Below are 26600 nucleotides of genomic sequence, written 5' to 3'. Positions count from 1 at the left end.
GACAACTGGAAGAAATCAGAGAAAAGTGCTAATTAAAAAAACAGTACCATCTCTCTCTCTCTCTCTCTCTCTCTCTCTCTCTGTGTGTGTGTGTGTGTGTGTGTGTGTGTGTGTGTGTGTGAGTGTGTGTGTGTGTGTGTGTGTGTGTGTGTGTGTGTGTGTAGTAGTAGTAGTAGCAGTAGTAGTAGTAGTTCATACTGATGAATTAAAGTAAGCTTTTGTCAAACGTGTATAAATGTACTACTAGTGTAATGTAGTGGCGTATTAGCGGGTGGTGAGGTGGTCCCGGATGGAGGACGCGGTCTGCACTTTAGGTCCTCACAATTATCAGTTTTACGTTTTAGGGCCTGTAAGTGCTATTGATAAGGGTGTTAAGCCTTTTTGGTATAGAGAGCTTAACTTTGGTTAGCAGGGCAACTGTAGATTCTGTAGGCCCACATAAAGTTATTAAGTTTATTGTTTTTATCTGTTGTCCAGCCGAGCGGTTTCACTGCTGGTAGTTTTGGTGTTCTTAAGCAACCCAGGCGTAGAAGGAAAATTCAGGATACAAAAGTTTGTATATTATGTACAAATTTACAAGTGCTGTCCACACACAACGTACAAGTACAGTACATACGAAAACGTGCTTAAAACTCGGGAAAGTGTTTGTAATGTCACTGAGTTCACAGTCACTTAATTCCCGCAGCACACAGTTTCAGACACACACACTTGACACACCCTGCACTTTCTTGTCGCCGGCTATGCTCTTACTTCCCTCGCCGGTGCCCACCACGCCCAGCCTTTAGGTGCTGACACAAGGCGTCGGTCATGTGACAGCGGAAATACAAGCTTATGTATACGCCACTGCTACAGAGATAATAAGCTCCACGGATTAGCTGCTGGAAATTCTTAATAGTGTTTCTCTAGTTTCCATCTTTAAAAAGTGTAGTCTGTCACTTTAACCACATAAACGCCACTAAAAAGTTATAAGATAAGACTGTCATCTAAAGGCAATGCAACAGCAACAACACAAATAACCAACACATGTAGCAGCCATACGCACCCACACACAACAAGTCAACACAAATAGTACGTGAAAATTAATAAACCACACATCCCACACACTGTAGAACGAGCCAACAAGCAGTCAAAAACACCAGGCCGCTGTAATGATTGAAAAGTGCTTGTTACATAGTTTAATCTTTAACTAGTACACCCATATGCCCAATCTGACAGACAATACATTCATCTGCCCGCCTGTATCTCTACTCTGTCACCCTTCCCCCCCACACACCCATAGATAAAAACAAGTATATAATCAGAACACAAGGCCGCTGTAGATGTTAAAAATTGCTTTGTTAAAATTATGTACTTCTCTTATTAAATAGCTTAATCTATCATTCATCTCTCCGTCTGTCTTTGTCAATTTAATTACTTCCAATATATTTTTGCTATTTTACTTCAACAAATGTTACTTTTCCGCACACATTTATTTACTTATCATAAATGCTCCTTTTCCACACATATTTATTTACTTATTTATTAAACATTATTCCGTACAAAAGAGCGAGTCTACAATAAAAGTGTTTAGGCTTGTGGTGGGATAAACAAGCCCATGCTCTCGCGGGGTAAGGGCTGCTGTCTTTATTACCTCTCCGCGCCTCACCACCATGAAGATTAACAAGAAGAAGCACAGAGTGACGGCTTCGGGGGCTTCTAGTGGCTTCAAGTCCAATATCAAGGGCAGGAAGCAACTGAGAATGCAGAGAAGATTACAAAAGAAGCAGAACCGAGCTATGTGGTTTAGCAACCGGGGCAAGGCGGCGACAGGCGACATGCAGGCCAGTAAATCCATTAAAAACACCAAAATTAAGCAGTTACAGACCATGGTTGAGGCTGAGAAGGTTAAGATGAAGAAGGGGAAGACTGACAGGAATGATGACAATGAGGATAATGGTGTGGAAGATGGAGATGAAGAAGTAGATGGTTTCTGCCCCTCTGCAGCCGCTAAGAGTGAACGAATGGCAAGGTTACAAGAATTCGTGAACCAGGAAGCGGGAATTGGCACATCAGGCACCCAAACAACACCAGAGGAACCCAAAACCAGCCAAGATAACGCCAATTTAATCAAGGACACCCAAAAACTGAAACACCTACGCACAGAACAGAAGGAAGACACTAAAGAGATCAATAAATTGGCTCGTCTTCTCCGCATGAATCAAAATCAGAAGAAGAAAGTGGCGCCGATATTCGCTGACGAGTTTGGCAGTTTGCTTCAGGATATTGAGTGTGGGTCAATGAGTCACTCTGAGGATTATAAAGTAGAAGGTGTAGATGGTGATGCGGAGTTTGAAAGAGACATGGCTACAGCTTTAGGCAAGGATTTGAAGAAGGGTAAGGTGAAAGGTGTCAATGGGAAGAGGAGTGAAGAAGAGGATATAGAAGAGGAAGAAGAGGAGAGTGATGAAGAAGAGGATTTGGAGGAGGAGGAGGAGGAGGAGGAGGAGGAGGAGGAGGAGTGATAAAGAAGGGGATATGGAAGACAGTGATGATAGTGAAGTGACACAGAAAAAGAAAGGCAAAGTGAAGGAAAAAACCAAGAAAATGATAGACAAAGAAAAGGAAAACAAGAATAATGAACAAAAAAAGAAGAAAATGCTGGAAGAAATAGATGCAAAGAAAACAAAACTACAAGATGATGATAGACAGAAGAAGACAAAAAAGATGCAGGACATAAAGAAAACAAAAACCAGTAAAATCAAGCAAGGTTGTGGTGGCGGTGAGTCGGCAGATCCTGAGAACCGATTCACTGCAAGGGACTTCAATCCGTATGGTGAATTTAGTGAAGATGATGCGTATTATAATGATGATGATGCGTATTATGATGATATGTATGGTGATGACTTTGGTGGTGATGGTGAGATGGAATATGACACAGGAAGAAAAAAAGTTAGATTTTCCAACTTACCACTGAAAGATGATGATGATGAAGGCAAAGACGAGGATGGTGATAATGATGATGATGATGAAGATGATGCCGATGCCAAATTTAGTGATGAAAGTGAAGAAGATGTAAAGAACAAAAGTAAAATTTCCGACGAAGCTGAACTAGAAGAAGAAGAGGAAGAAGATGGGAGTTATCTAGATTCAGAGGCAGAAGATAGTGATGATGATAGAAAATTACACGACCCTTATGATGAAGAAGAGGAAGAAGATGGCGGTTTCATAGACTCACAGGCGGAGGAGGACAGCGAGGCAGACGAGGAGAGTGACGACGATAGAGAGCTGATCCACGACCCTCGCAACGAGATAGATTATGCCTTTGAGGGCGGATCAAGTTACAGTAAACCGGAGATCCTTAAAAATGGAATGGAGAATGATATAGATAGGTACTCCAGCAACAGTGACGACGATGTGGATCTGGAGGAGTTTGTGGTGGAGGATGATGATGTGGAATATGAAGATGTGAGTGATGAATTGCCTGACGAGCTGAGCGATTCACCGTCCCCACCGAAGATGCGCAAAAAGAGGAGGATAGTTGTGCAGAGTGACGACGATAGTGATAATGGTGAGGATAGTGACGGTATTGCTGACTTCTACTACTATGGTCGAGTCAAGAATAAAGAAGCAAAAGACTCAATAGATAAAGACGGGGAAGCAAAAAGGAAAGGAAAGATAAAGATAACGAGGCAGAAGATGGAAGATTTGCCTGACTCTGACTCTGATTCTCTCCAAAGCAACCCTGAGAAGATGATGGAAGATGAAGATAGTGATGAAGAAAGTGACGATAGTGATGTGATTCCTCAGATAAAGACCAAAAAGAAGATAGAAGATGAGGAAGAGGAAGATGAAGAAGAAGTGACAAAATTGAAGATGAAAAAGAAGATAGTGGATGATGATGATGATGACGAGGAGGAGGAGGAGGAGGAGGAGGAAGATGAAGGCAAAAAAGAGATATCAAAATTGAAGGCCAAAAAGAAGATAGATGAGGAGGAGGAGGAGGAGGAAGAAGATGAAGGCAAAAAAGAGATATCAAAACTGAAGGCCAAAAAGAAGATAGAAGATGATGAAGAGGAAGATGAAGCTGAAGAGGTGAAAGAATTGAAACCGAAAAAGAAGATAGAAGATAATGATGAAAAGGAAAAAGATAAAGAGGTGAAAGAATTGAAGGCCAAAAAGAAAATGGAAGATAACGATAAAGAAAATGATGCAACAGGGGACAGTGAAGAAGATGCCACACAAACTATGACTAAAAAGAAAAAGAAGATGGAAAGTGAAGATGATAATGATGCAGTGATAGAAGAAGATAGTGAAAAACCAAAAATGAAAAAAGATGAGAAGACAAAAGAAGATAGTGAGAATACTTTGAACACCAAGGCTAAGAAGAAGAAGAAAAAGAAGATGGCTGAAAGTGAAGAAGATGAAGGCAGCACCTCTACCACTGACTTAGAAGTACCACAAAAGGAGAAAGAAGATGATGGCATGGAAGAAAGAAAAGACAAACTACAGAAGAAAAACAAGAAAAAGACGATAGAGAAGAATGGCAGTGACGATGATGGAGCAGTCAAAACAAAGGAAGATGTGAGGAGAGTGATAGGGAAAGGAAAGGAGATGAGGGTTGAGTTAATTAGGCAAGACTTAAATAATGATAGTGAAGACAGTCCCACCATTGACAACTTAGATGCCACAGTGACCAAGAAGAAGAAGAAGAAGGAAAAGATAGTGAAGGCGTGGTGAAAATGGATAAATGTGATACACTGAAGAAAAAGAAAAGAGATGAAGATAGAGAGATGATAGACATTGATGATGGTGTGTCATTGGACAGTAATATGTCTCTAATAGAAAGTGATAACCTATTAATGGACAGTGATATGTCACTAATAGACAGTGATGTCAATTATAACAATGATCAGTGAAGATGATGCCATTGTGACTGCTAAACTTAAAGATCTAGAAATGAAAATGAAGATGGGAAAGGACGATGTTGGGGGCAGTTCCACCATCGGGAGCAGTGAAGCCCCACAACCTGGAACTAAAAAGAAGAAGATGGCTGCAAAAGACAAAACAAAGATAACAATAGAGAATAAGGACGATACACTAAACATCAAGAAAAAGAAGAAGGGCAAAAATAATGAAATAAACACCAAATACAAGATGGAAATAGATGATAGTGAAAATACATCAACAATGGACAGTTTAGATGGCAAAGGATTCTCAAAAACAGATGAAAATGATGCGGATGTCTCGACGGGTGACAATGACAACATAACACACAATAAGCTCAAGAAGAAGAGGAAGAGGAAGGCATTAAAAGACGACAGGGAGGAAAGCTCAACCCTCGACAGTGCAGATGTGGAAATCACGTCACAGAAGAAGAGGAAGAAGAGGGAGGGTGATGATGCACAGATAAAAATAGTGAGGGAGGAAGATAATGATAGTGAAGAAAGTAAGAAGAGAAATATCGTTAGTGATGATGCTGAGGTAGAACAGACAAAGAAGAAGAAGAAGAGGAAAATAGATGATGATGATGATAACGACGACAAAACAACACAAAAGAAGAAACCCAAACAAACTGAGACAAAACTGGAGAAAACGATGAAAGGGAAGATGGAGAAGGAAGCAAAAACAAAAAAGATAGAGACTAATAAAAAACTGGTACCACTTCCTGAGATCAGCAGTGTGGAGGATGAAGAAGGGGGGGAGGAGGAGGAGGAGGAGGAAGAAATGGGAGATATTGAGGAGGAGGAAGAAGAGGAGGAGGAGACAGAGATGGAGAGCGAGGAAGAACTAGATGAAGAGGAGGAAGAAGAAGAACTGGAAGAAGAGAGTGAAGGAGATATGGAGGAAGAGGAAGATGAAGAAGGTAAAATACAGAAGAACGAGGATAAAACAGAGAACACAAACACAGAGGAACAAACACCTGAGGAACTGACTGAGGACATCTATGGACGATTAAGAGACAAAGAAGGGAACATAGTCACAGAGAGAGACAAAGGAGACGCTGGAGACAGTACCCGCTATGTCCCTCCAGCCTTGAGAAAACTATCGGCCCTTAACAGAAGCAAGGAGAAGAAAGAGCAACTGGAGGCCTTAAAACGCAACATGAAGGGCCTTTTAAACCGCCTAGCCGAGAGTAACATGGGTGGAATTGCTGGAGAAATAGAAGGCATGTATTCTAAGCATGCTAGGAATGATGTGAGTGAAATAATGACGAGTTTGTTGATGGAAGCGCTGGTGGGACCGACATTAACGCCAGAGAGGTTGATGCAGGAGTTGGCGGTGTTGGTTGCCCTGCTGTCTGCGAATGTTGGTAATGAGGTGAGTGGGTGGTTAGGTTAGGTTAGGTTAGGTTAGTATGTGTGTGTGTGTGTGTGTGTAGTTAGGTTAGGTTAGTGTGTGTATTTACCTAGTTGTAGTTTTACAGGGCCTGGGCTTTATGCTTGTGGCCCTGTCTCCATATCTACACTTATCCAATTCTTCTTTAAAAGTATGCACACTCGTTGCTGACACCACTTCTTCACTCAAACTGTTCCACGTCTCAACACATCTTTGCGGAAAACTATATTTTTTAACATCTCTCAAACATCTTCCCTTCCTCAGCTTTTTACTATGCGATCTTGTGTGAGTGTGTGTGTGGGTGGTTAGGTTAGGTTAGTGTGTTTATGTGTGTGTGTGTGTAGTTAGGTTAGGTTAGTGTGTGTATATCTAGTTGTATTTACAGGTGAAGACACAGTTAGGCTTGTATTGTCCTGTCTCTGTTCTCCTTTTTATTTTTGCATCCTTGTCTTCAATTAATTCTTTTTCCCCATACACTAATTACAAAGTTCATTCCAAACTGTTCAATGTGGGAATCTATATTTTTCTGCATGCATCCATCTTCACATTTATCCTCCTATCTTTTCTCCATTATTATCCTTTATCTTTCTCTTCCCCTGCATTATTAAACTATTCCCCTATCCACTAATACCTCCATTTTCACTACCCTCACATTAATCCTTCTACTTCTCCATTATTAGTCTATCATCATCTTTCCCCTTTCCTTGCATCATTTATCTATCTCCCCATCCACAAAACACCACCTTCATTTTTATTACCCTCAATTTTCCTTTTTCTTCTTCCTTATCTGTCTATCATCTTCTTTCTCCTTTCCTTGCATCATTTATCTATCTCCCCATCCACAAAACATCATCATCTTTTTTATTACTCACAATTTTCCTTCTACTTCTTCTTCTTTATCAGTCTATCTACTTCTGCATTTCTTACACCACTTAACCACTCCTCACCTACAAATAACTCATTCAATTTTACATCCTCACGATTTTCCTCCTATTTTTCCTTTCTTTATCACTCTATCTACCTCTTTCCCTTTTTCTGTACCATATGGCCATCCTCACCCTTAATCATCTTATCCTAAGTTTGCACACACATCTTCATCAAATTTGTCTATCTTCACAATTATTCTGTTTTTTCTTCCTCATCACCCTTTATCTATTTATTTATTTTTTTTTTTTTTTTTTCATCATATAACCACTCTACCCTATCTTTTGTCTTTCCTTTTTTTTTCAGAATATAAGTACTCCCTATCCTTATCTTTTATCTACTTTTTTCCTCCTTTTTTAGCACCTTTTTATCACTCCCTACTCTGTCTTCTTTTCTTTTTTTTTTTTAACTACTCCTTATCCTTATCTTTTATCTACTTTTTTCCACTCCCTACTCTTACAATCTTTTATCTATTTTTTTTAATCTTTTCTTGCACTATATAAATACTCCCTATCTTTTTTCCCCTTTTTCTTGCCATACATAACTATTTCCTCCCTTTATCACCTTTTTTAATCAACCTTTTCCCCCTTTGCACCTTTTAACCCTTCTCTTACCACCCTTTATCAACCTTTTCTCCCTTTTTTTTCTGCACCTTTTCACCACTTAATACCCTTACTACTTTTTTTTTCATCTTTTTCCCTTCAATATATAACCACTTCCTACCCTATTTTTTTTTTTTTTTCATTTTTCTCTCCATATAACAACTCTCTATCCTTCTCACCTTTTTAATCTACCTATTTTTTTCTCTTTTCCTCCTTCTCTTACTGTTTTCTATCTACCTTTTAATCCCTTTTCGTACACCTTTCTTTTAACCCCTTCAGCACCATGACACCTGTTCCTATTTCTTCCACTTACTATTTGGTGATTTTTGTACAGCTTCAGTTTCTTCTGTTAGGATTAAAATAGTGAAGACTCCTGCCATTAATCTTCTGACCTCCATAGACTCTTCCTGATGTAAATAAAATCGTCCAATCATTCCCAATACTCGTGGTAAAAATATGTTCCAGTACTGAAGAGGTTAACCAGTGTCTTCCCTACCTTTTTTCCCTTTTCCTGCACCTTTTTATCACTTACTCTCCTTATCACCTTTTATCTATCTTTTTTAGTGCTTTTCCCGCCATATAACCACTCTCTAACCTTATCACTTTTTTTTCTATTTTTTATTATAATTTTCTACCTTTCACCATTTCCTTGCACGTTTTTAAGCATTCCCTACCCTTATCACCTTTTTTATTCCTTTTTTACTCGTTTTCCTGCTATATAACCACTCTCTAACCTTATCACTTTTTTTTTTGTTATTATCTACCTTTCACCATTTCCCTGCACCTCTCTAACCATTGCCTACCCTTATCACCTTTTATCTACCTTTTTTATTCCATTTTCCTCCACCATTTATCTTACCCCAGGTCGGCGCACACATCTTGAATGAATTTGTGATGAAGTGGAGTGATGAGATGGCTGCCCTGAGCCCTGACGCTGAGGGAGGCACTAAAGAGCTGGACAACCTGGTGCTCTTCATCTCCTACCTCTACTGCTTCAAAGTGGTGGACGGAGGGCTCATCTATGACATCTTACACCGCCTGGCTCAAGGGTTCTCTGCCAAGGAGGTGAGTGAGGGACGCTGTATTTAGGGCAGTGGTACGTAAGGTAAGGTTAGGTTAGGTTAGGTTAGGTTAGGTAAAGATTTTTATTTAGTTTGGTGAAAAAATAAAGAAGAAAGGAAAAGGAAATAGAAAAAAAGATATGTTTGTGTTTGTGAGTGAGTGAGTGCTTGAGGTTGTTTAGAGGTAGTGGTGTGTTACGTGAAGGTTAGCTTAAGGTTAGATTAGGTAAAATAAAAGAAAGAAAGAAAAGAGAAAAGAAAAAAGAAAATGAAAAGAGTAAGGTGTTTTGTGGTGGTTAGGTTAGGTTAGGTTAGGTTGGGTTGGTTGGGTTGGGTTGGAAGCTTTTGGTGTAGGTAGTAAGTAGTGGTGGTTAGGTTAGGTTAGGTTAGGTGTTGGTGTTTGTGTGGTTTGTTTAGGTTAGGTGTAAGATGGGAAGCTTTTGACGTTTGTGGGTAGTGGTGGTTTTGTTTGGTTAGGTGTTGGTGTTTGTATTTGTGGTGGTTAGGTTAAATTAGGTTAGGAAGTTCTTGCCTTTTTTTTTTTTTTTTTTTTTTTTTTTGTGTGTGTGTGTTCATGAAGTGCATTCTGGTGAGAGTGAGAAGTGCATTGAAGGAGATATGGATAGAAAATGGAGGAGTTTGTTTGAATTGTGTGGTTTGGATGAACACAGACAGGGGAAGAGAGATAAGACAGACTCAACACACACACACACACACACACACACACACACACACACACACACACACACACACACACACTAATGCACTCACATCTGGCAGGTGGAGTTAATTCTGCTGGTTCTACGGAGTGTTGGCTTCAATCTACGCAAGGATGACCCTCTGGCGCTTAAGGCCCTCATCACGAAGCTGCAAGAGAAGGCGGCAAGGCTCGTACCACCACTACCACTGCCACCACCACCACCAACCCAGGGCCATCAGGGAGCAAGGGTGAGGGTGAGGGGACAGAGTACTCCCGCGTGACCTTCATGCTGGAGACAATACAAGCCGTGCGTAACAACAACATGTCCAAACTACCCAACTATGACCCAGAGCACACTGACCACCTCCGCCAGGTCCTCCGAGGGCTGGTGCGGCGAGGACAGCAGCCAGCGCACCTCAACGTCACCCTGGAAGACATGCTAAGGGCTAGGGAGTGCGGCCGCTGGTGGGTGGTGGGGTCAGCCTGGTCTGGCGGGCTGGTGGGGGAGAGAGGTCAGGCAGACACAAGGGCTAAGAGCAAGAAGACCATGGATATGAATTTCAGCGATGCGTTCATGCGGAAAGCGACCAAACTTCAACTACAGCGGCCGCCACGAGTTAATATCCTGTACGTGTTGACAGAGGGCTCAGAGGACTACCTGGACGCCTTTGAGAAGCTCCTGCAGCTGAGCCTCCCTCCGCAGCAGGAGCGAGAGATGTTCAGCGTGATCCTCCTGTGCTGCCAGAAGGGGAAAGTCTACAACCCATTCTTCAGCCACCTCTCAGACCACATGTGCAAGTTTGACAAGAAATACTCACGGCTGCTTCAGTTCGCTCTGTGGGACAAGTTCGAGGAGGTGGAGGCCATGAAGGTGCGTGAAGTGAACAACCTGGCAAAGTTCCTCACACACTTGATAGGCGAAGGCAGTCTCAACCTCACCATCTTCAAGAACATTTCATTCATGGAGGCCGACAAACTGACAATCAGCTTGGTCCGCCAGACACTCATCGCCCTGCTGCTCCACCCGACAGGAAAGGACGCGGTGGAGCGGATATTCTCGGTGCTCCGTCTCGCCCAAACTGAAGGTGCTACGGCAGAGTCTGAGAATTTTTATCCTGAAGTTTATCAAGGGGAAGAGGAGCAGTGAGGACACCAATCTTGCCATGCTGTCCAGAAGGATCCAGGTCGCCGTGGAGATACTCAGCAGTGGCGGTGGTGTCAGGCTCTAGTGTGTGTGTGTGTGTGTGTTTGTGTGTGTGTGTGTGTGTGTGTGTGTGTGTGTCCTATCAGTCTCATCTATCTTTAGTTCTTCAAATCTTTCATTGTGTTTATATTTTTTCATGTTCTTAATTTGTATTTTCTCTCTCTCTCTCTCTCTCTCTCTCTCTCTCTCTCTCTCTCTCTCTCTCTCTCTATTCATTCATTCATTCTCTTTTTAATGTTTTCTTTATTCCTGCGTTATTTTTTTCCTTTTAACTTTTTTTCTTTTCTTTTGGTCTTTCATTTGAATTTCAAGTTAAAAAAAAAAGAGAAAAAGTGTGTGTGTGTGTATGAGAGAGAGAGAGAGAGAGAGAGAGAGAGAGAGAGAGAGAGAGAGAGAGAGTTAACAGTGAGATTCTAGTGCAAGTTCTTGTAATCAGAATCTTAGGTGGCTGTTGGGCTGATCTTAATGGCTTCCACAAAAGTATCCGTGGAAGCTTCAGCTTAGAATATTGGCACCAACCTTTCATACCAGTCTGTCCACATCCTTGGCAGTTTATCCGAGTCACATTAGTAAATAAATCTCCATGACGTTTGATATTTGTGACTACTTGCATACTAGTCTGTCCACATCCTTGGCACTTTATCCAGGTCACAGTAAATCTTCATGACGTGGTTTGATAGCTTGACGGTTGAACTTGACAAGGTGGTATAGAAAGTTTAATAGTGCCTTGGCAAGGTCAGGACTGTCAATTGTAGTTTACCAGCAGCAGGAAAGTTATGTAATTCTGGTGTTCTGTTGGAAGGGTTCAAAGGATGTAAACACTGCCAGCTCTTCAAATGTGTCACCACTAAGCTCTGTGTGTGTGTGTGTGTGTGTGTGTGTGTGTGTGTGTGTGTGTGTGTGTGTGTGTGTGTGTAGCTTGATGTACACAGCAAAACCAGTGTATCTTATATATTTTGTTGCGTGTAGAGGATGAGGTGCTGTGTATGGTTAAGGAGGGATTAATACAGTGCTATACAACCACTGACTTGCCTGTGATGTATACTTAGAGATGAGTATTGCCTGTAACTCGGTTCATACACACATCCGTAGTGTGAGGGATAGTTTTATGTATTTTTTTAGTTCTGTCCTGCTTTCTGTTGTCTTGTATGTTTGTTTAGTTTTATTGGATTCTTGCTTCTCATGTTTGTTTTAAATTTTCATCTTTCTTTTTTAATTTCAAGTGCGATATGTAATTTTTCTTTTTTATATTTTCTTTATTTTAAGTACTATATATATATAATTTTTTTTTCTTTGTTTTAAGTATATTTTCTTTTAGTTTATGGTTAGTTTTGACAATATTTTAATGTGTACATTTCTCATTTTCTGCAGTTTATGAATGTTGAATTTACTTTCCTCGTTGTTAATGCTAGTCTCATTATTATTATTATTATTATTATTATTATTTTTACGGACATATGTTACCTTCCACAATTTTTTTCAATATTCAATTATTCTTTCACTTTAATATTAATCTCATTATTCATTTATTATATATAGGGGAATGTCATTTTCTTTATCAGTTTCCCAATGTTGAGGTAATGTTTTAGTTTCCTTACGATAATCTTGTCCATTCCTTTTATGTGTTATTTCCAAGGTGAACTTTATTTCTAAGGTATTCGCTGTGCATATTAAGTCACTTCTCCCTGTGTTCTGTGTAGGTAACTTTGTGTTCTTGTGAGAGGTCAAAGAAGATAAGACCTGATGAAGCTTGAGTTAAGAGAGGCACAAAGAACCTGACGAAGTTTGAGTTGAGAGAGGAACAAAGAAAAAGGTTCAGAGGTTCATGTGTCTAGAAATTGTTAGTGTGCTTGACAAAATAAGGGTAGAGAACACTGTATTGGGGAGTTTATATAGGAAAATGAGGATAAGAAAAGTGTTTTGTGAGTTTGTATAGAAATAATAAGGAAGAAGATTGTGTTGTGAGTGTGTCTGGCAGAGTAAAGAAAAAGTTTGAAGGAACACAAAAGATTCAGTATTTTGAAAGTGTATATGAAGATAAGAGGACTAAGATTGTGTTGAGTGTATGGTAAAGAAAAAAAAATTGTTGGAAGGAAGGTAAAGTAAGGCTAAGAATAAGAACACTGTATTATGAATGTGTATGGAAAAAATTACAGGAGATTGTGTTGTGATTGTGTATAGCAGAGTGAAGGTAAAAAAAAATTGGACACTATGGAAAAATTAAAGATTGTGTTGTGAGTGTGTATAAATTGTTGGAAGGAGGCAAAATAAAGCAAAGAGCACTGTATAATGAAAGTGTATTGAAAGTGAGTAAGGAGATTGTATTGTGAGTGTGTGGCAGAGTAAAAGATAAATTGTTGTTAGGTTGTATTGAGTGTGTGGCAGAGTAAAGATGAAAAAAATATGTTGGATGGTAAAATAAGGCAAACAACACTATTGTGAAAGAGTATAGAAAAATAAGAGCAGACTAAGAAGATTGTTTTGTAATTAAAGATAAGTTGTTGGAAGGAACACTTAGAAGACTAGAATATAGAACAATAAAGAGTAAGTAGATTGTATTGTGAGTGTATGGCAAAGTAAAGATAAATTGTTGGAAGGAATGATAAGACTATATTTTGAAAGAGTATAGAACAATAAGAAGTAAGGAGATTGTATTGTGAGTGTACGGGAGAGTAAAGATAAGAGATTGTTTGAAGGAAGGTTGTACTGTAAAGTGTTAAGTTTGTGAAGGAGGCATTGGCAAAATCAACTCCGTACAATTTTAAACGCTGGATTTCTTGAGCTTTTCAACTAGGCACAGTGATTTAGTCCAAATATTCATGTACAGTATTACCAAATAAAGGTTTCTAATGTACCTGTGTGTGTGTGTGTATTTACCTACTTGTTTACCTTGTTGCTATATTATAGGGTTCAAATGGGGCTCATAGTGACCTGTTTCCATATCTATGTTTATTCAACTTTGCTTAAATTTGTGCACACTTTCTGTTACTACAATGTCTTCACTTGAGCTGTTTCAGATGTGTGTGTGTGTACTTCCTAGTTGTAGTTTTACAGGGCCTGGGCTTAACGCTCGTGTGGCCCCGTCTCCATATCTACACTTATCCAATTTTTCTTTAAAACTATACACACTCGTTGCTGACACCACTTCTTCACTCAAACTGTTCCAAGTGTGTGTGTGTGTGTGTTATGCAGGGCAAAGGCTGATGGTGGGAGTAATGAGGGAACCAGTAGCTTGGTAACACTCACAGGAACAAAGAATAGCCAGGAAATTAAATGTAAACTATATATAAAAAAAGAAAATTAATCAATTGCAAACTATAACCTCAAAAAATAATGAAGGAAAAGACAAGAAATAAAATGCAGACTATAAAATAAGTGAATAAAATCAATGTCCTGTGAAAGTAATGAAAAGAAGTAAAAAATCAAATGCAAAGTTTATAAAAAGAAAAGGAATCCGATGCAAACTGTGACCTGAAAAAGTAGTGAAAGGAAAAGCTAGCAATCAAATGTCAACTAAAATAAATCAATGCAAGCCATGTCCTGTAAAAGTAATGAAAAGTAAGAAATTAAATGCAAACTATATAAAAAAAAGTAATGAAAGAAAAGAAAAAAACAATAAAATACAAACTGGAAAATAAATGCAAACAATGTCCTGTAAAAGTAAAGAAAGCATAGGCCATAAACTAAATGCAAACTACAAACAAATAAATTATAAGCAAACAAAAAATAACAGCCAGAAATGAAATGCAAGCCCCAATACCTGCGAAAAAAAAAAAAAAATTAAACAGACAATGGAACACAAAACAAAACGACAAACAAAAATTAATAAAAAGCAAGAAAAAGAGAAAAAAAAGAATAAATGGAAGACAAAATGCAAATAACATAGTGAAACCATGCGTGCTTTGGGGTCCGAGGGGTCTCCAAGCACACGGGTTCGAATCCTGTCCACGGTCAGAGTGTAGGTTGGGCTTCCTCCCTCGGGGCAACGGTTTCCTAGTGGGTGGGCTTTGAGATAGGAGGTACCACAAAACGTATCCCCTTTAGCCCAGAAATTCCCGTGAAAAACCCACATGGTAGAAATTGAAAAAAAAAATAAATAAAATAAAATAAATAAATAAATAAATAAAAAGCAAAAACATAAAAACACATCAAGAATAGAGGAAAAAATTAGCATATAAACCTGTAAATTGAACACACACACACACACACACACACACACACACACACACACAAGTCAATAAAACACAGTCACCAGTATGAAAAAATGGTTTACTCCTTCATCACCATCGTCATCAACAAATCGATCAATAATTTCCTGGTAACATCAATGACTATGAAAATGGCAAAAGTGTGACATGGTAGACAGACAGACAGACAGACAGACAGCTAAGGAACACCAGACTACAGATCCTCAGCCAGTATTCAGAAAGACTTCACTCTTACCACTACTACTTTCAGAGGCCAAGGAGATGACTAGCTGGGTTCTTAAGACTGTTTTTGTTGCTGATAGTGAAGAAATCTTGGTAATCTGTCCCTAGAACCACAAAAACACCCTTCAAAACCTATCTCTCTTCACCATGATTGTTTTTCCAGGCCACAGAGATGACTAGCTGGGTTCTTAAGACTGTTTTTGTTGCTGATAGTGAAAAAATCTTGTTAATCTGTCCCTAGAACCACAAAACCCTTGGCTCCCTCATTGTGACTCTTTTCCAAGGCCACAGATGACTACCAAGGTTGTTAGGAGTATTTATGTTGCTGACAGAGTAGAAATCGTGCTAATCTGTCCCTAGAGCCACAAAAGCACCCTTTCCGAGGCCATAAAGATGACTAACCAGGTTTTTAAGACTGCTTTTGTTGCTGATAGTGAAGAAATCTTGTTAATCTGTCCCTAGAATCACAAAAGCACCCCAAAAAAGAAATCCTCAACTCTTTAAAAATGACTGTTTTCCGAGGCCACATAGAAGACTAGCTGGGTTTTTGAGTGTTACTGCTGTTAGTAATGTAGAAATCTTGCCAATGTTTCCCTAGAGCCACAAAAACACCCTTAGCTTTCTCATCATGACTGTTTTCCAAGGCCACAGAGATAACTAGCTAGGTTCTTAAGAGTGTTTCTGCAGTTAATAATGTAGAAATCTTGCCAATCTTTCCCTAGAGCCACTAAACCATCCTTAAAATCCGTGTAAGGTCAACAAGAGCCTTCTGAACGTAGCGGAGGTGTCTGGAAGTGTTTGAGAGTACCGGCTTTTGTGTGTGTGTCCGTGAGGGGCTTTTGCATATATCACTTGCATATCAGCAGTCTTATTGCGTAGCGGAGATGTGGAGGTCAGTCTTGCCCCCAGCTGCCCTCAGACGGTTTATACACTGTTGAAATGCCACACACCACCCACCACACACACACACACACACACACACACACACACACACACACACACACTTACATGTCAAAAATCTTGCTTATACAGTTGCTTAAGTCATATTTTCTTGCACACATCTCTCTCTCTCTCTCTCTCTCTCTCTCTGTGGTGGTGGTGGTGGTGGTATTATGTCTCATTTCTGCTGGATTTAAGCATATCTCTCTCTCTCTCTCTCTCTCTCTCTCTCTCTCTCTCTCTCCTGTTTCCTTATCTTCATCTCCAAGTATATTTTCTCTTCCTCTTTTTCTTCTTCTCTTCCTTATCTCTATTTAGTTTCTTCCTCTTCGCCTCCTCTTTATATTCTTCCTATTCCTCTTTTCTAATTCCTCTTTCATTTTCTTATCTTTTCTTTTCTCTTCTTAGCTTTCTCCTTGTTTTCCTTTTCCTTTTCTTCTTCCTTCTCTTCCTTTTCTTATATTCTTCTCTTCTCTTCCTCTTTCTTATTTGTATCTTTCTTCCTTTTTTTCTCTCCATCTCCATCTTCCAGTTCTCATTTTTTTCTCTTTTCTTCTTCCTTCTTTATCTTTTTGGTTTATTATTCTATTTATCTTTTTATTGTTATTTTTGTGTCTCTTTTTTTCTTTGCCATCTCCATCTTCTTTATTTTCCTTACTCTAGTTCGTTGTGCTGTATTTCTCCTCTTCCTTCTCCTCCTCCTTCTTCTTCTTCTTTCTTCTTCATCATCTTCTTCTTCTTCCACTTTCCCATTTCTATTTTCTATTCTTTGTGCAAAATTTTTCTTTCTCCTTCTTCTTCTTCTAACTCTCCTTCTTTATTTCTATCTTCATCTACTGTTTGTTCCAGATCTATTGCTTTTTTTCCCTCTTCCATTTTTTTCTCTATTTTTTCTACCTTCCTTCTTCTACTTTATCATCTACTTCCTCTCTTCTCCTTTCTTATTCTATCTTCTACTTTCCTTCTCCTTAATTGTACTTTTTTTTCTATTTCCTCTTCTTTGTTTTATCTTCCTTCTCCTTCTTCTCCTTCACTCTTTATTTCTCTCTCTCTCTCTTCTATCTCCTCCTCCTCCTCCTCTTCTTTCATTCTCTACGTCCTCTTCTCTGTCTCTCTTTTCTAACAGTTTCTATCTCCTCCTCCTCCTCCTCCTTCTTCACTCTTTTCTAACATTTTCATTCCTCTTCCTTCTCCTCCTCTTCTCTCTCTCTTTTCCTCTTCCTCCTCCTCCTTCTCCTCTTTCACACTTTCAATCTTCTTCCTCTTCTTCCTCCTCCTCCTTCTCCTCTTTCACTTTTTTTTTATTATAACATTTTCAATCTTCCTATTTTTCTTCTTGACTCTTTACCTTCTCTCTCTTTTCACACTTTCAATCATCATCATCATCTTCTTCTTCTTCTTCTTCTTCTTCTTCTTCTTCTTCTTCTTCTTCTTCTTCTTCCTCCTCCTCCTCCTCCATCTAAGAGACACTCATTGTTTTGATCATGTTAGGAGAATACAATGTGTGTGTGTGTGTGTGTGTGTGTGTGTGTGTGTGTGTGTGTGTGTGTGTGTGTGTGTGTGTGTGTGTGTGTGTGTGTGTGTGTGTGTGTGTGTTTAGTCAAGCTTGTTATATTTGCATTCTTTATAAATTTGTTTGTTTGTTTTATGTGTTTTAAGATTTATATTTATTTCAGCTTGTTTGATTTGCTTGTTAAGTTTGTTTTTAAATGTAATGATCATGTTTTTAGCTTGTTTTTTTTTTGTGTTATGTATATTTTCAAGTTTTATAAGCATGTTCTGTTCCTTAATTTACTTGTTTTACATGTTTTATCCCTCTAATAATCACATTTTCTTCCTTAAATTGAAGTACATTGGTCCAGACACACACACACACACACACACACACACACACACACACACACACACACACACTTCCATTCATCATGCATTCCACTAACTTATTGCTTTATATGGAAAACAGTATTGCTTTATTATGCTCTCTATCTTTTTTATCTTACATCTTCCTATACGTGTGTGTGTGTGTGTGTGTGTGTGTTATGCCTCTCCTGTCTCTACTTCAGTTCATTAAAGTTACAAGTGTCGGAATGTCATGTCACGTCATCTCAGCACCATCGCTCATCACTGCTTCTGTCATGGCTGGCCTCACACTCAGCACCTCAGCCAGGGTCAGCTCAGGTCAGTGTGTCATCAAGCACTCTCTCAATCTTGGTGTGTCTCTTAAACTGTGTCTATTCAAGGGAAGTCTGTGCTTTGAAGTGTTGTGTGGCTTTCTCTCTCATCTATTTCTCCTGCTCTTTCTCTATCTTTCTCATCTCTCTCTTTCTCTCTCTCTCTCTCTCTTTCTTGAGCATACTTTCAGATAAGGTATTTTCTTTTTAGTGTTTATGTTTTAATTTCTTTTTCTCTCTTTTTCTCCAAGGTATATCTTTTTCTCATCTCTGCCAGTCTCTCTCTCTCTCTATTTTTTTTCATATTTCTTTTTCCTCTCTCTTTTTCTCCAAGGTCTATTTTTTTCTTACCTCTGCCAGTGTCTCTCTCCATCTTTTTTTCTTTATTTATTTTTTCTCTCTCTTTTTCTGCGAGGTATATATTTTTTCTAATCTCTGCCAGTGTCTCTCCTTAAACATATTTAAAGACACAACATTCCTCATTCAAGTTTCAGCACCGCACATTTTTCCAAGCACCAACATCTCTTCCTTCCTTCCTCTTCCCACACCTCTCCTCTTCCTCCTCCTTCTTCCTACATCTTCTCTTCCTCATTTTCCTTTCCACACTTTTTCTTTTCTTCCTTCTCCTTCTTCCCAACACCTCTCTTCCTCATCCTTCTTCCTCCTTCTTCTTCCTACATCTTCTCTCTTCCTCCTCCTTCTTCTCACATCTCTTCTCTTCCTCCTCCTCCTCCCCTCATCATTCCCACCACAGCTTCACCTTATCTTCACTACCACAATCACCTCACCATCCCTCGACACTCTCCCTTCACCACACTTTGAGATACACAGTGATTCACCATTAGTGTTTTAGCAAGCATGTGTTTGTCTCACTGTAAGGCAGGATCAGCAATTCCCCATTCAGTCTTGCTAGCTCATTCTACACACATGCTTCCCTTTAAAGCACTGCAAGCATGTCTGTCAGCATGTCTCTCACCTCAAAGCATGTCAACAAATCATTTCTCCCTCCCATGTTGATTTTTTTTTTCTATTTTATTTTCCGCAAGCATGTTTTTCTTTCTCCTCAAAGCATTTAACAAATAATTTTTCCCTCCACGTAACTTTTCTTTCTGTTATTTTTCTATTTTATTTTCTGCAAGCATATATTTCCTCTCTCCTCAAACTATGTCAACGAATAATTTTTCTCTCTCGTAACTTTTTTCCTGTTATTTTTTTTTCATTTACATTTTCTGCAAGTGTATATTTCTCTCTTCTCAAAGCATATTAACAAATAATTTTTCTCTCCCACAACTTTTTTTTCATTATTTTTTTTTCATTTATATTTTCCGCAAGCATATTTTTTGTCTGATTTCTAAAGCAGGCTGAGTTTAATATATTCCACAAGACACAAATTTTTCTGGAGGTCCCCATTATAGTTTTCAAAAGACTTGTGTGTGTGTGTCTCAGTTAATCTCCTTTGCAAGCTTATATCTCTTCATTCCTCATGTCTGTTAAGCTTATCTCATTATTTCAAGGGTTCTGCTTTTGTCTCACTCTCGCACACTTTTTAGATCAACACTCACGCTACACACACTTTCCTCAGCGTGTTGTGTGTTTGCTATTCTTGAAGTGTTTGTGAGGACGTTTTCATAATAAACATTCTCTCTCACACTTCCAATGTTTGTAAGTTTATCTGCCTTTCTAGTGTTCATTTTCTACATAATTCTCATCTTTTCCTTATCATTCTCTTTTTTCTTTATTTCTAAGCTTGTTTGTCATTCTATAGTATTCATTTTCTATATAATTCTTTCACTTTTTCCTTATCATTCTCTTTTGTCTTCATTTATATGCTTGTTTGTCGTTCTAAAGCGTTTATTTTTCTACATAACTCATATTTTCTAATCTTTTTGTGAGTTTAAAGTATTGAAGAGTGATCAGTGTCTCTCTCTCTCTCTCTTTTAATTGCAAGTTTAGAGTGGAGATATTTTTCATTTCTCATTTCTCCTTTTAGTTTCTCGGTCTTTTCTTGCGAGTTTGCTGTATAGTACTGATAGACATTCATAGTATCTTCCTTGTGTTCTCTCTCTCTCTCTCTCTCTCTCTCTCTCTCTCTCTCTCTCTCTCTCTCTCTCTCTCTCCTGAAAACATTGCAAATCAGTAGAGAAGACTTTTTTTTTTCATTTCTCTGTTGTCAATTTAGCTTGTTTATTAATCTTGTCTTGTGAGTTTATAGTATCAGGTGTTCAGTCTCTCTCTCTCTCTCTCTCTCTCTCTCTCTCTCTCTCTCTCTCTCTCTCTCTCATTTGCAAGCCAGAATTAGAGAAGACTTTTCCATTTCGTTTATCATTATTTTAGTTTCTTCGTCTTTAAAGTACTGAGAACTCAGCGTTTAGTCTCTCTCTCTCTCTCTCTCTCTCTCTCTCTCTCTGCAAGTCAAGAGTAGAGGAGGCTGAGGCACAAACCAGCAGTCAGTCACTATAGAGAGGAGAGGAGAGCATACACAGACTTTACCTAAGAACAGAATTGTGCTTATATTTCCCTTACGCAGACTGAGACACAATACCTCAAGCTGCCTACACACTTCTTCTAACCCTGGCAACACTAATAACTCTGCAACACTTCCCCTGCTTCATTTTCTGTGTTCTTCTTGGAGTAGTTAGTGTGTTTACAAGACCTAAAGCTGCCTACACATTCCTCCTCACCCTGGCAACACTAGTAACTCTGCAACACTTCCCCTGCTTCATTTTCTGTGTTTTCTTTGAGTGATTAGTGTGTTTTTCTTTTAGTTCAAGTGTTAAAGGTTGTTGCAGATTGAGTGTTTGTTTCTCCAGTTCTCTACAATTCTCTGGTTAATTCTCTTGATCTTTTAGGGAACTGGCAATCAAGTGGGCCTTTTCTTTTTTTTTTTGTTGCCATTTTGCTTCCTCTATTCCATTATAAAAGAAAAAAAACACTATCAACACTGCAACACTTTCTCAGCTTGGTCTTATATTGTTTTTCTCAGTTATCAGTGTTTCTTTTGCTCCTTTTTAGTGTTACAGATTATTGCCAACTTGAGTGTGTTTGTGGTCAACTTGTCCATAAATGTTTGTGTGTGTTTGAGTTGCTGTTTGATGCAATACACAGTCCAACACTGTTTTGAAAGTGTTGCTTGTGTGGACCATAACCTGTGTTGCAGTGATATGAAGTGTTGTGTGTTCTTGAATCAATAGACAAAACACTTCTGCCCAACACTACAACACTACATTCTTTACCTTCAATATGTTGCTTGATACACTCATAACCAACAAACAAAACACTCCAAGCCAACACTTGACAACACAACAGTCTTATAGTCTTTCTTGTGTTGCTGGAGACCCAACACACACAAGACAGTGTTACTTAATCCCACACAACACAACATTCCTTTAACCACCAGTCTTCACAACACTGCTATGCTTTCCCTGTCAGTATTCACAACCAACACAACACACAACACTGCAGTCTTTCCTTGTACAGTATTGCTTGCCTCACAACACAACCTGTAGCTAAAACACACCACTGGCTGATCAACACACTTCATCACAATACACTGGCTGATCAACACACTTCATCACAACACACACAAACAGTATCAGTTTAATCACCAAGTGTTAATGGCTCCTCCTCACCACTACCCACACCTAACACTTCTCCACACAGTCACCAGCAGTGTGGAGGCCAACATTTCCCAACCAAGCCTAGGTACGTGAGCTACAGACGGTAAAAACAGCAGCGTTCCATCATGACTACCTACTTACTTTTTTTTTCAGCTGAGTCTTTTTTGCTGTCTAAGTTGTGGGTGATGTGAAGACTCCTACACCTTAAGAAGACCTGGGCAATGTCTCTACACAGCTCTAGGGTATCTACGAAGCACCACAAGGCATCTAAAACACCTCACGTACGGCAGGAGGCCCCGCCGAGAGGAACTGTTAAGCGAAGTAGTCCAAACTGGAAGACCAAGCAAATAGGGAGACATTTCGGGACTCAGGCTGCAGAAGCAGCCAGATGCAGGTGTGTGCAGGTGTGTAGGGGTGAGCTGCCCCCACAGACACCCACCACCCACACCACAGCACCAGGAGGGGCAATCAGGGCAGGATTTGAAGGGTGTGCTGTGACATTCCCCACTACACCCTGTCCCCGAGGTCCTGCAGTCTCCACCTGAACCTGTGGTCGCCCGCCTCCCGGCCCCACATCCCCTCGCTGAACAGGGCAGAGTCTGGCGCCTCAGAGGCCGGCCGGCTCACCACTCTGGAGCTGCCATCCACCAGGGAGGCCACCAGATGCCTGCGGGGTGGCGGCGAGGGCCAGCAGGCGGCCAGGTTGGGAGTGGAGGCAGAGGTGGTGAGCAGCGGAGAGGGGGGCTCATGGAGGCAAGGCGGGGAGGAGAGCGGAGAGGAGTGGAGAGGCAGGGAGCGGGGCCGGGAGGGTGCCGAGGCCTCCAGGGACAGGGATGCCCCGAGGGGCCGGCGAGTGCGTGACCTGGCGGGGCTGTAGTGGGCATGGCGGGACAGTGTGGGGCCAGATGGGTGAGAGGTGGGGGGAGTGGTGGCGCCTGGCAGCTGGCTGATCTTCTGCAGCACGTCCTGCAGCTCCCTGGTGGCGGGGGAGGGGGGCAGGGTGGGGGAGGTGGGTGCAGGGGGTGAAGGGGGGGAGGTGGGTGGCAGGCTAGACACATCTGAGGCGTGAGGGCCGACGGATGATGCCGGGGATGCCATGGCCAGCACACAGCCTGGGGACGACACTCTGATGCCGCCGCGCCCCTCGCCCTGCGGAGCAGAGCTGTGTCAGTGTCTGGCTGGGGTTCCGTTAGGTTAGGTTAGGTTAGGGTGACTTTTACTTGTCCTTGGTTACCACTACTACTACTGGTGCTACTACTTACATTATTACTATCACTTGTACTATTATCAAAACTACTACTATTTTTACTTATGTTATTACTACTCATGTTAAAACTTGTGCTGTTTCTATCTTACTACAACTATTACTACTTTATCCATCTACTACTAAAGCAAACTGTACTGCTTCTACTACTACAACTTTTACCACCACCACAACAACAACAACAACAACAACAACAATTCCCAGCACCCTAACCAACCCCCCCAACAGCAATGTAAAAACCTTAACCTAACCTAACCTAATCTACATACCTGCTTGTGACCAGTTCCCCACATCCCCACACCTGTACACACCTGCTGGGCCGCACCACACGTGTAGCTGGAGCTCTGCGATCCCTCAGGTGTAGACACAGAGCCTGCAAACGGATGTGTGTTGAGCTCAAGGACTTGCTGGTGTGTGTGTGTGTGTGTGTGTGTGTGTGTGTGTGTGTGTGTGTGTGTGTGTGTGTGTGTGTGTTACTACTCGTACAAGCAGTCAGTGAGGTAGGCTTAAGTCCTGTGCCTTTCAATAATTTATGCCTGACTAAATAGCAGTGGTGGTGTTGGTGGAGGTGGTGGTGGTGGTGGTGGCAGAGGTAATGGTGGTGATAGACAAGAACACAACAAATCAACAAGTAAAGAAAGGAGAAGCAGGATAAAGGCATGATAAGCAAACACTAATAACAATAACAATAATAACAACAACAACAACAACATGGTGTCTAGCTGATAAGTTGGCTTACTGAGAGCTGGCAGGGGAAGGCAAGGCAGAGCAAGGCAGAGCAAGACAGGGTAAGGTAAGGTAAGGTAAGGCAAGGTAAGGCAGGGTTTGGCAGGGTAACATAGGTGACGTGAGGCAGTGTGAAGCATGAATATGACAGAGCAAAGATGAAATAAAGGTACTGTGCATACTACAGCGCGCACACACACACACACACACACACACACACACACACACACACACACACACACACACACTCTCTCTCTCTCTCTCACACACACACACACAGCCTTTCTCTCTCTCTCTCTCTCTCTCTCTCTCACACACACACACACACACACACACACACACACACACACACACACACACACACACACACACACACACTCTTTCTTTCTCTTTCTCTCATACACAACCTTACACACACACACGCAAACACACACACACACACACACACACACTCTCTCTCTCTCTCTCTCTCTCTCTCTCTCTCTCTCTCTCTGTCTATCTGTCCAGCACACATCCTCTACCTCCTCCTGCTCCCCCAAAACAAGAGGTGTGTCTCCACAGGAATGCCTCAGCCTCCACCCTCACCCACAGTAAGGAGTCTGTTGGGAGGAGAACAGAGAACAAGGGGAAGAAAGCCTCAGGGAATGGACACAGAGGGCACACATGGACACACAGAGGGGGGACACAGGGACACACAGGGACTCACAGGTATTTTACAGGGATTTACAGGGGTTGAAGGGCTCAGGGGATGGCAAGCAGGGGATACAGGGAGGGGGAAAGGGAGGGAAAATTAAGGTGTCTATCTATATATACTGAAGAGTTACACATAAAATAGTATAGATGGAAATAGTGTAGGTGGAGATAAATGGTGTAATAGAGATAGATAGAAGAAAAAAGAACAAGGAATTTTAGCACAGAGAAAGGGAAAGAAAGTGGAGGGAAATGGAAATAAGGAAGAATGATATGGAAGAGTAATAACAGGAAAAAAAAAAAAAAGAGAGAGAAGGAAGAGAAATGGAGGAAATGATGCAAAGGGAAATAAATAAAGGAAAATAGAGCATAGTAAATATATAAATACTGGAAGAGAAATATGATAAAGGATAGGAAGAAGAAGAAGAAGAAATCTGAAAGAAAATAAGAAAAAAAAGAGAAAAATAGAGGAATGATAGAAAAATGAGAAAGAAAGAGAGAAAAGAAAAATAAAGAAAGCAAAGACTAGAAAGATAGAAAATGAGGAAGAAAATGATAAAGATGAAGAACAAGGAAAGATACAAAAAAGAGTGGAATATGAGAAACAAGACAAAAGAAAATAGAGAAGAAAAAGGAAAAGATACAAAGAAGAAAGAGAGAGAGAGAATGGAGTAGAAAAGAAGAAAACACACAAACATTCAGAGGAAGAAAAAAGAAAGATACAAAAGAAGAGTGGAATAAAAGAAACAAGAAGAAAAAGAAGAATATAAAGATACAGAGAGAGAGAGAGAGAGAGAGAGAGAGAGAGAGAGAGAGAGAGAGAGAGAGAGAGAGAGAGAGAGAGAGAGAGAGAGAGAGAGAGAGAGAGAGAGAGAGAGAGAGAGAAAGAGAATAACAAATAACAAAAACAAAAGAAATCAGAAGCACAAGAAAACAAAACAACAACAACAACAACAACAACAACAACAACAACAACATTAGGGGCAAGACAAGGGGGTGGGGGAGGGTAAAACAACACAAGGAGACACAGAGATGATATTTTCTTGTTGTTGTTGTTTTGACTTTGTTGATCCTAAGAAATTATTGTCTTTAAAGTTTGTGGGTAATAAAATCCTCCTTTTTTTGTGTTTTTAAAGGGAGGAAACCTTTTGTTGATTAATGGGTAATGGAGGTTAAAAATAGGTATTGTAATGGGTGTATTTGATAAGGGAGAAAAGCTTTTGTTAATTAATGGGTAATGGAGGTTAAAAATAGGTATTATAATGGGTGTATTTAATAAGGGAGAAAAGCTTTTGTTAATTAATGGATAAGGGAGGTAAAAATAGGTAATATTAAGTGTATGTAATAGGGAGAAAAGCTTTTGTTAATTAATGGGTAAGGGAGGTAAAAAATTGGTATTATAATGGGTGTATTTAATAAGGGAGAAAAGCTTTTGTTAATTAATGGGTAAGGGAGCTTAAAAATAGGTATTATAATGGGTGTATCTAATAAGGGAGAAAAGCTTTTGTTAATTAATGGGTAAGGGGGTTAAAATAGGTAATATAATGGGTGTATGTTGTTAATAGGAGTATAGTTTTGTTTATTAATGGGTTAAGGATATTAAAATAGCTATTATAATGGGTGTATGTGTTAGTGTTAATTAATGGGTAAGGGAGGTTAAAAATAGGTATCATAATAGGTATAAGTAATAGGGAAGTAAGTTTTGTCTCCATTAATGGGTAAGGGAGATCAAAATAGGTATTATAATGGGTGCATATATGTTAGTGTTAATTAATGGGTATTATAATGGGCAAATGTTAGTAGGAGAGCAACCTTTGAATACTAATGGGTAAGGGAGACAAAAATAGGTATTATAATGGGTAAATATTAGTAGCAAAGTAAGTTTTGTCTTTATTAATGGGTAAGGAAGATTAAAATAGGTATTGTAATGGGTATATGTGTGTTACTAGTATCAATT

The 26600-nt window shown here is 39.9% G+C and overlaps 2 protein-coding genes across 2 annotated transcripts in view; one reads left to right on the top strand and one right to left on the bottom strand.

Moving 5' to 3' along the window:
- Positions 1-1560: 1560 nt before the first annotated feature.
- LOC123511089 (myb-like protein X) lies at positions 1561-11015 on the top strand. Its single transcript, XM_045266706.1, is given in 7 exon segments — positions 1561-2497; positions 2532-4713; positions 4864-6297; positions 8706-8906; positions 9683-9789; positions 9846-10667; positions 10669-11015. Coding segments are annotated over 7 exon segments (5757 nt in total). The 5' UTR covers positions 1561-1649; the 3' UTR covers positions 10832-11015.
- Positions 11016-18743: 7728 nt separating this feature from the next.
- The window catches only part of LOC123511081 (SH3 and multiple ankyrin repeat domains protein 1-like), a 13787-nt gene continuing 5930 nt past the window's right edge, over positions 18744-26600 (bottom strand). Inside the window, 3 exon segments of the mRNA XM_045266699.1 lie at positions 18744-23112; positions 23539-23600; positions 24475-24552. Of these exon segments, the coding sequence (XP_045122634.1) occupies positions 22471-23112; positions 23539-23600; positions 24475-24552 (782 nt within the window). The 3' untranslated portion in view covers positions 18744-22470.

The sequence above is a fragment of the Portunus trituberculatus genome, chromosome 4 (assembly GCF_017591435.1).
Source record: "Portunus trituberculatus isolate SZX2019 chromosome 4, ASM1759143v1, whole genome shotgun sequence".
In the NCBI taxonomy this organism is placed as follows: domain Eukaryota; kingdom Metazoa; phylum Arthropoda; class Malacostraca; order Decapoda; family Portunidae; genus Portunus; species Portunus trituberculatus.
The sequence above is the reverse complement of the archived record's forward strand: the minus strand, read 5'-3'. Positions and strand labels throughout refer to the sequence as shown.